General features: G+C 41.6%; 1 protein-coding gene across 1 annotated transcript in view; it reads right to left on the reverse strand.

The window, feature by feature from the left end:
- Positions 1-421: 421 nt before the first annotated feature.
- Positions 422-7,500, reverse strand: part of LOC138058102 (collagen triple helix repeat-containing protein 1-like) — an 8,682-nt gene continuing 1,603 nt past the window's right edge. The window contains exons 2-4 of the mRNA XM_068903987.1: positions 3,747-3,868; positions 1,554-1,802; positions 422-883 (exon numbers count right to left, since the gene is read on the reverse strand). Of these exons, the coding sequence (XP_068760088.1) occupies positions 518-883; positions 1,554-1,802; positions 3,747-3,851 (720 nt within the window). The 5' untranslated portion in view covers positions 3,852-3,868 and the 3' untranslated portion in view covers positions 422-517. The remainder of the gene's footprint in view (positions 884-1,553; positions 1,803-3,746; positions 3,869-7,500) is intronic.

Raw genomic sequence — 7,500 nt, forward strand, 5'->3', positions numbered from 1 at the left:
AGCTCAAGCCTGATTTTTTTTACTACCTAACTGTCATTCATAACTGTGGTGATCAAAGACATGCTAGCGCTTCTTTTCAAAATTTAGATATAATATCTTTCATATTCTTATTCTTTATGTGAGGGATTCTGAGAGTTGTCGTAAAATGGCGCCATCGCAAAAGAGTCCTCTTAACCGAGCGTATCATGGCCTCTGGGAGCAGTTTCCGTCCAAGATCTCTCCTTTTTTTGGGATTAGCCGAGACACGTGAACAGAATTGAACTGCCCGCTTTGCAACGGTAAAGTACGATGTTGTCTTGATCGTGGCCACCACAGCCGCGTCTTCAACACCAACAGACCAAAAAAAAATGGAATCGCCTCATGCAAACTGAATAGGGGCAAAAAAACAACAACAAATAAACAGCTCGGTTAGATATTGAGTTCCCTCCTCTTTATTTTCACATTTCACGAGTAAAAGATACTGCCCCGTGGCTAGCTAGTTTGACACCTAAAGAAAAGAAAAAATTGCTTTCAGTTCTCATGCCTGTGGGGGAGGTATTTCTTCTATGTAGATGCGGGACACTGAATTCCATCCAGTGAGCGCATCCGCAACAGCCGGGTAACCAGAGCACCGACCGACCCAGAATCCCACGCTCACCATGCCCTTGTGAATTTTTTCACACACTCCTTCAATGTGGCGAGGGCGGTGTAAGTTTTTATATCTGCTTCCACTTCCAAATGCCATGAAGATCGTGCCATCAATAGCTGCTGGGGATGAGCACTCTGTTCCGTTGAAGGTAAAATACCATCGACTGCAGCAATAATTACAGTGAGCTATGCGGAGATTTCCATCCCAGTACACTTGCAGCGCAGTTTGATCAGACATTTTCTTGAAAATGCATTCCTGGTAAAATCAATAAAACATCTAAAAGGCAGGGGTCAAAATTTTAGTGTATAGGGGAATCTTTGTTTTCATTTTTTGCCTCATTATAACAAGGCTATCGATTTCTAATTCGTCAGCCGAGAATAAAGTGCTGGATATTGAAAATATTGAAAAATTGAACTCGGTATACCGGATAATTTCTGAGCAATTATGATGATTTGAGAATTCGCAATTTCACAAAGAATGTATAGCCATCATGGCTTCTAATTGACTCGTTATCAAGGTTAAAAGGCAGAAAATTAAAAAGGTTAGCAACGTCAAAAAAGCCTCTTTTACCTTTCGAAGTCATTTGTAAATAGCATGGTGCCTTCAGTCGGTGAGCAGCTCGTATCATTGCAATGCATGAAACAGAGACGTTTTATTCTATGCTTGTTGTAACATGATTTATACCGAGCCTTTTTTGGGGGCAATCTATGCATTATGGAGACCAGACGCAGGGGCTATGTTCACTGGCGCATTTTCATTCCATTGGGGTCTTGCTATTTCTATGCCTTTCCTCCTATCAGCTTGACAGCCCTTTGCCTTTTTGCGGAAAAACATCACATAACGGCATTAAAAAACTGCTTTCGGTGTCAGTTTTGAAGGTGCCTTTGCAAGCACGTAATTGGGACGACAACGTATCAAAACTCACCCTGATCAATCCAGTATCGTTTTCATCCTTTATGCTCTTAAACGTGCACTGTTTCCAACTACGGCTCAATGAACCTGCAGGACCCTGGAGGCCTTGTGGTCCTTGTGGACCTTCATCACCTTTGCCTCCTGGGGGCCCCCTAGCTCCGGGTACTCCCATGAATCCCGCTCGTCCAGGGATTCCAGGAATCCCGGGAATTCCTGGCATGCCGCAACAAGGGCTGCTGGTACAATAGGTTGGTTGAGTCTCCTTGGGAGCAAGGCAAAGTGTAAAAACAAAATTACGGATATCATTTATTCACCACTTTTCCTACTTTCAATTAAAGGTATTATATAGCTTCAAAAACAAAGCAGTTTTTTCACTATGTTTACATTTCTGTTATGTTTTAGTTGTCTTACCTAGTGAACCGACTGAAAGCGTTTTCAAAGGGTAAAAACAAAATCATGGATGTCATTTATTCACCACTATTCTTACGTTCTACTATTATTCAATGAATCTAACTTCTTTGAGGAGGCACTGCGGCCCAGCTGTTAGGGTGCTTGCCTTGAGATCCGGGTTCAAGACACATTCTGTCCACTGTTGAATTTGTTCCTGGTAGTCCCTGGTTCAACTTCTTAGCTGCGCTTGTAAATGGGAGGCACTGCGGCCCAGTGAATAGAGACAGTGCTTGCCTTGAGATCCGGTGATGCCGGGTTCAAGACATGTTCTGCCGACCATTCGTTGAATTTGTTCAATTTCTTGCCTGCACTTGTGAACAGCCAACTGGTTTGCCTCCGGCCAGGAGGGATTTTTAACAGTTGTTATTGAATGTCTGTTCTGTCGTGATTGTGTTTGATTGGCCCATAGAGACTTTTCAGTGAAAAGTCCCGATGGGGAGTGGTCAATTAAGTGTGTATTTATTTACTCTTTTTTGGGTTCCACGCTCGCTATTGTTTTTGAATAGAGACAAACCAAAGAGAATTACTGCCTATTGGTCTTTTAGACAAAACCTTTTCTCTGATTCTTTGTTAAGGAAATGCGGCCTTGGATTAAAAATAATGACTGATGATGATAAACATATAACAAGTATTTCTAGAGGGGAGCAGTGGTGGCGCAGTGGTGAGAGCACTCGACTCCCACCAATGTGGCTCGGGTTCGATTCCCAAACTCGGCGTCATATGTGGGTTGGGTTTTTCTCAATAGTAAAGAAAATTTAGTCGAAAGAAACTGTGGTGCTGCGTCGGTGGGAAATTGGAACAGAAATTGATTTTATCAAACGAGTTGATAAAGGTCTAATAACCAACGTGAAAGATTTGGAAAGCTGACGTTTAGAGCGTTATCCCTTACTCGGAGCGAAGGGCTAACGCTCGAAACGTCAGCTTTCTTTCAATAGAGCACAAAAAAATGGTTGATCCCAATTGAAGTTACGGCGGGAAGCGGATTTGAAGCCAAGACGTGTAATGTTCTCGCATTCATCGCTGTTGTATCGCGCTTGATCGACAAAATTGATTTCAAAGTAGGCCGCTCAGGTAGTAAGCTCCTAGAGCTGACGAAGATCAATCGAGGGGTAGTTTTCTCCTGCGAATTCAATCTCTGAACACAGTAATTTGAAGAAGGAAAGTGGTGTGTGTTTGCAAGTTCGTTTGAGCCTTTCGCGTGAAAGAAAAAGGAACATGCATGTTGTATGCCCTACACTGTCAGTTTGTTTGTTTGTTATTTATTTATTTGTTTTAGCAGGTTAACGTTTTGGCAGCTATTTAGCTGATGTGGACCTGCTATACCCACCACCCATACACTTACAAAGGACAGCCACAACACCGGGAATTTCATCCCCTACTCTTCTCGAATAGTGTGTGGGTTCTTTAATATATTCTTTGAATATATTTGTGAGACGGGGCCTACGGTTTATAGTCCTTATCCAAGAAGACTTGAAAGTCTAACCGTTTGCGGGTGTAATTACAAAGGCAGCACTTTATCCCCAGTTATTTAAAGACCATGAGTGTTGGTCCTGCCGGAGTTGTGGTCACGAACACTTGCATGGTAGCCCGGTGCTCAACCAACTGAGCCACCGGTGCGTGACAGGCACGTTGCTAATTGCCATATCTGACCACCATGAAAACTACTAACACTCAAGCAAATTTTAAACGTGGGCATCCAACGTGTCAAGCAAAGTTGATGATGCCGCTTGCACGCAACTTACTCTGCTTTTCTTACCGTGTCATTGGTGTTCGAATCACTTCCATTCGCCGCAAAACACAAAGACATCAGAATTGCCAGTGGTAAGCAAAACATAATGGCAAGTGGTATACGGATATCCATTGATGACCTGTAAATCCCTGTGGATGTTAAAATTCAAAGAGTTGAATGACTTAGATGGCGACATGTATTGCAAAAAATGATGCACGTTTCAGCTTTGATGCGGATTTTCTAACCAAGTCGTCCACATAGACGCGCGCAGGTTTTTTGTTCAACGGGAATTGGGCCCACACATGGACAGAGAAAAGCTCTGCGCAACGTGGGAATTGAACCCATGACCTTCGGGCTAGCCCCCCGCTGCTCTACCGACTGAGCTAAAAGGTCAGACGGGAGCGAATCGTGGGAACTGAAGCGGCAATGAATATGTACAAGTATAAGGAAGGGTTACGTTTTGTTGCAAATTGGTCGTGTAGCACTTTATATTTCAACAGAATTAACTATTGTAGGATAAATAAAAAGGGCGAATATAGTGGGTCTGACTTTGTATCTCAGTCGGTAGAGCAGCGTTGATCTAGCCCTAAGGTTGTGGGTTCAATTCCCACCTTAGCCAGAGTTTTCTTTGTCCTTCGATCTGTGGGCCCAATTCCATGAGTACAAAACAGTACTTCACATTACCTTACAATAGTTAATTCTGTTGAGATTATACTACGCCCTCACTGATGTCAGATATAATTGTGAGACGAGATAGCACATATAATCTAAGAGAGCACAACAAGGTCGTTATCCCTAAAGTTTCCTCATATTTTAAGTGCAATTTCATGGGGCACTTTTACCGCCAAAAAAACCCCTGTTACCACAGGAAACTGCATTTAGTGCGTGTGACCGACATTTCCCAAGGTAAATTTCCATGGATACGTCAAAAAGATCAGACGAAGCGCCCATGAAATTAAACGTAGTAAGTTGGAAGAGTGTTTTGATGCCCGAGGTACAAGTGCCAATCACGATTTATTTATTTATTTAGAAAATTCCATCGACTACAGAAAAGTTACTATGAGACGGTGAGGGGGCACGCGAACGGACTCTAGGTCCCAACGAGGCGACCCCCAGATAATTAGATAAATGTATATATATATATATATATATATAAAGAAAGATAACAATGAACTAAATAAATAAATAAATAAAAACATTAACAACAATTAAGTCTCCCTATTGAACGACAGTTAGGACAAATAGTTTTCCAGGTTCTAATTCTATCGGTTTCAAAGTCACAATCCAGTTTTTTAAAGTAGTGCTCATATAGCCTAGTTTTAAATTCTAATAAAATACGAATCCCTGAATAATGATGTGTGAAAATGGAGGAAATGACGAAGATTTAAAGAACTGGCAGCACTTCTAGTGCGGCCAGTAGAAAATCTAATAAAGTTACTAAGCGGAAAATTAAGTAAACCATTGACGCCGTTGTAGAGAAAAAGAAGATCGCGGCATTACAACCAGTAAGAAATAGGTAGCAAATTTAAAGATATTAAGCGAGATTTATAACTAGGGCTAGAATTAGGATCCCGGTGACAACCTAAAATATAGCGTGTAGCACGTCTCTGAACATCTTCAAGTAATTTTAAATCTCTAATGCAAGACTGAGGGGCCCAAACCTCACTGGAATAGCCAAGCTGAGATCGAACAAATGCTAAGTAAAGCAAACTTTGCGATCAGCCCCTAAACACGCACTGCCGAAGTGCCGCCGCAAAAAGCCAAGCTTTCTGTTGGCTTCGGCCACGACACTGGAAATATGAACCCCACGACAGAGTATTAGTGACAGTGACCCCAAGGTCTTTTTGGGTGGCAACAGCACCTAATGGGAAGTCATCCAGGGTATAGGGACTGACCGTAAGGTTGAGCAATGAAGAACTGCGCTTTCTAGATATTCTTAATACTTCACATTTACTAGTATTAAACTTAAGACCCCAAAGGGTAGTCCAATCGTATAAACAGTTCAAGTCTCTTTGCAAAGCTAGATAATCATCAGGAGTGCGCACAACGGATGAAGATTTTGCATCATCAGCGAAGAGAGCTATGGACATGGAATTGCTGACAACATCCGGGAGATCGTTCAGGTACAGCAAAAACAGAAATGGCCCGAGTAGGCCACCCTGAGGCACACCAGATGTGACTGATACCCAAGGAGAGTATTATAGTTATTATAGTTAGCACCCCACGAGCATGTGTCTTTAATGTTGATCGTGTATACATAAGGGATCTTGATCTCAAGAGCCCTAAATTATTGAAAGTCGAAGAAAACGATTTATGGTTGCTGCCGGAATGTGTGCTGAAGAGAATGGCAAGAAAAGGAATAAATGAGGGCCCCCCGAGTGTGCAGTACCATTACTTTATCTCTTGAAACCAAAAGCATTGTTTTGGGGCATTGCTTCAGTGCCTAAGCCATCGTTGTTGTTTGACCTCCGCATTGTCACACCCCCGAATTTATGACAAATCTTTTGCTTCTTGATCTTGTCTTACCCACCGGTTTTTTCTTTGACATGGTAGACAAAAGTTTGAATTAAGGCCTGCCTTACAAGGAAGTAGCCAAGGATAGCCGTGGTTGAATGTTTTAAGAGTTCAATTCTGTTCTTCAGACAAATAAGCTCATCGCAATATCCCCGAATAAGACAATAAAATCATTTTTACATTCGAAAAGATGCAATACAAAATGATCAAACAATGTCAAAAAAACATTCAAATCTCAAAAAATTCGTACGATGTCTTAAGGCCTGGCCAAACGCTCGCAACATTTCAATACAAAATCTTGCAACATTGTTAAGCACAACATCTTGCATACGTTTGACCACCCAATTGCGATATGTTGCATCACCAGTTGGATGATGTTGGATCAAATTTGAAAACGGTCAAATTTTTCGTGCAACATTTTGGATTTTGCATGATGTTGTACTCGTTTGGCCACGTTTTCTCAACATTGTTGTGCTAGGGGATGCGCGTTAAGTCCACTTCGTGCGTGTCAGGGGCCTGGGGCACATAAACATTGACATGTTGCGTTGAAAATGATGAAAATGTTGCGTGCGTTTGGCCACCCCGTGCAACACATGTCGCAACATCATGCAACAATGTTGAGTTGAAATGTTGCGAGCGTTTGGCCAGGCCTTTATTCACGTTACTTCCTTCAAGCCATAAGTCATAGTACTAATTCATGCAAGTAAATTAGATGAGTACTCCTCAGCGCTAGGGTAACCCGATCAGCGTTGTAAAAATGTTTAAAGATGCAATAAACTAACAATAGGATTTTCTTTCCTTCTTGTATCCAGGCCCTGGCATTTGAGATTTTCCCTGCACTTAGTACGTTGCTCAGTATAGCCAAAAATTGGACACTTGTCGCTTGGCAACCGATCGCAAAATCTGTCAACACCTTGTTATGCATATTAGGTTTAGATGACACAATCGAATCAAATAAAATTAAATGTACTTAAAACAAAAACATTAAGGATGTTATTGGCCTCAAACTTCTACCTGTATTGTAAAAAGGAATACTCAAAGATTTTGATCGGACTGAAACTTCTATAGATAACACTACGTCGTCTTTGAGTTTAATTTTGAAATATTTATAATAAAGTTTCGATATAACAATCACTCTGATGAATAGTTAAAACCGCGTGCTTTATGCCAGTACAGATGCACGGCTGACGCCACTGGTGCATATGGGGCTTAATTTGGAAAGTAAAATAAAAATTTGAGCCGAATGCGTGAGTAAATTAAGAAATTC

Source organism: Montipora capricornis, chromosome 7 (assembly GCF_036669925.1).
Source record: "Montipora capricornis isolate CH-2021 chromosome 7, ASM3666992v2, whole genome shotgun sequence".
Classification (NCBI taxonomy): domain Eukaryota; kingdom Metazoa; phylum Cnidaria; class Anthozoa; order Scleractinia; family Acroporidae; genus Montipora; species Montipora capricornis.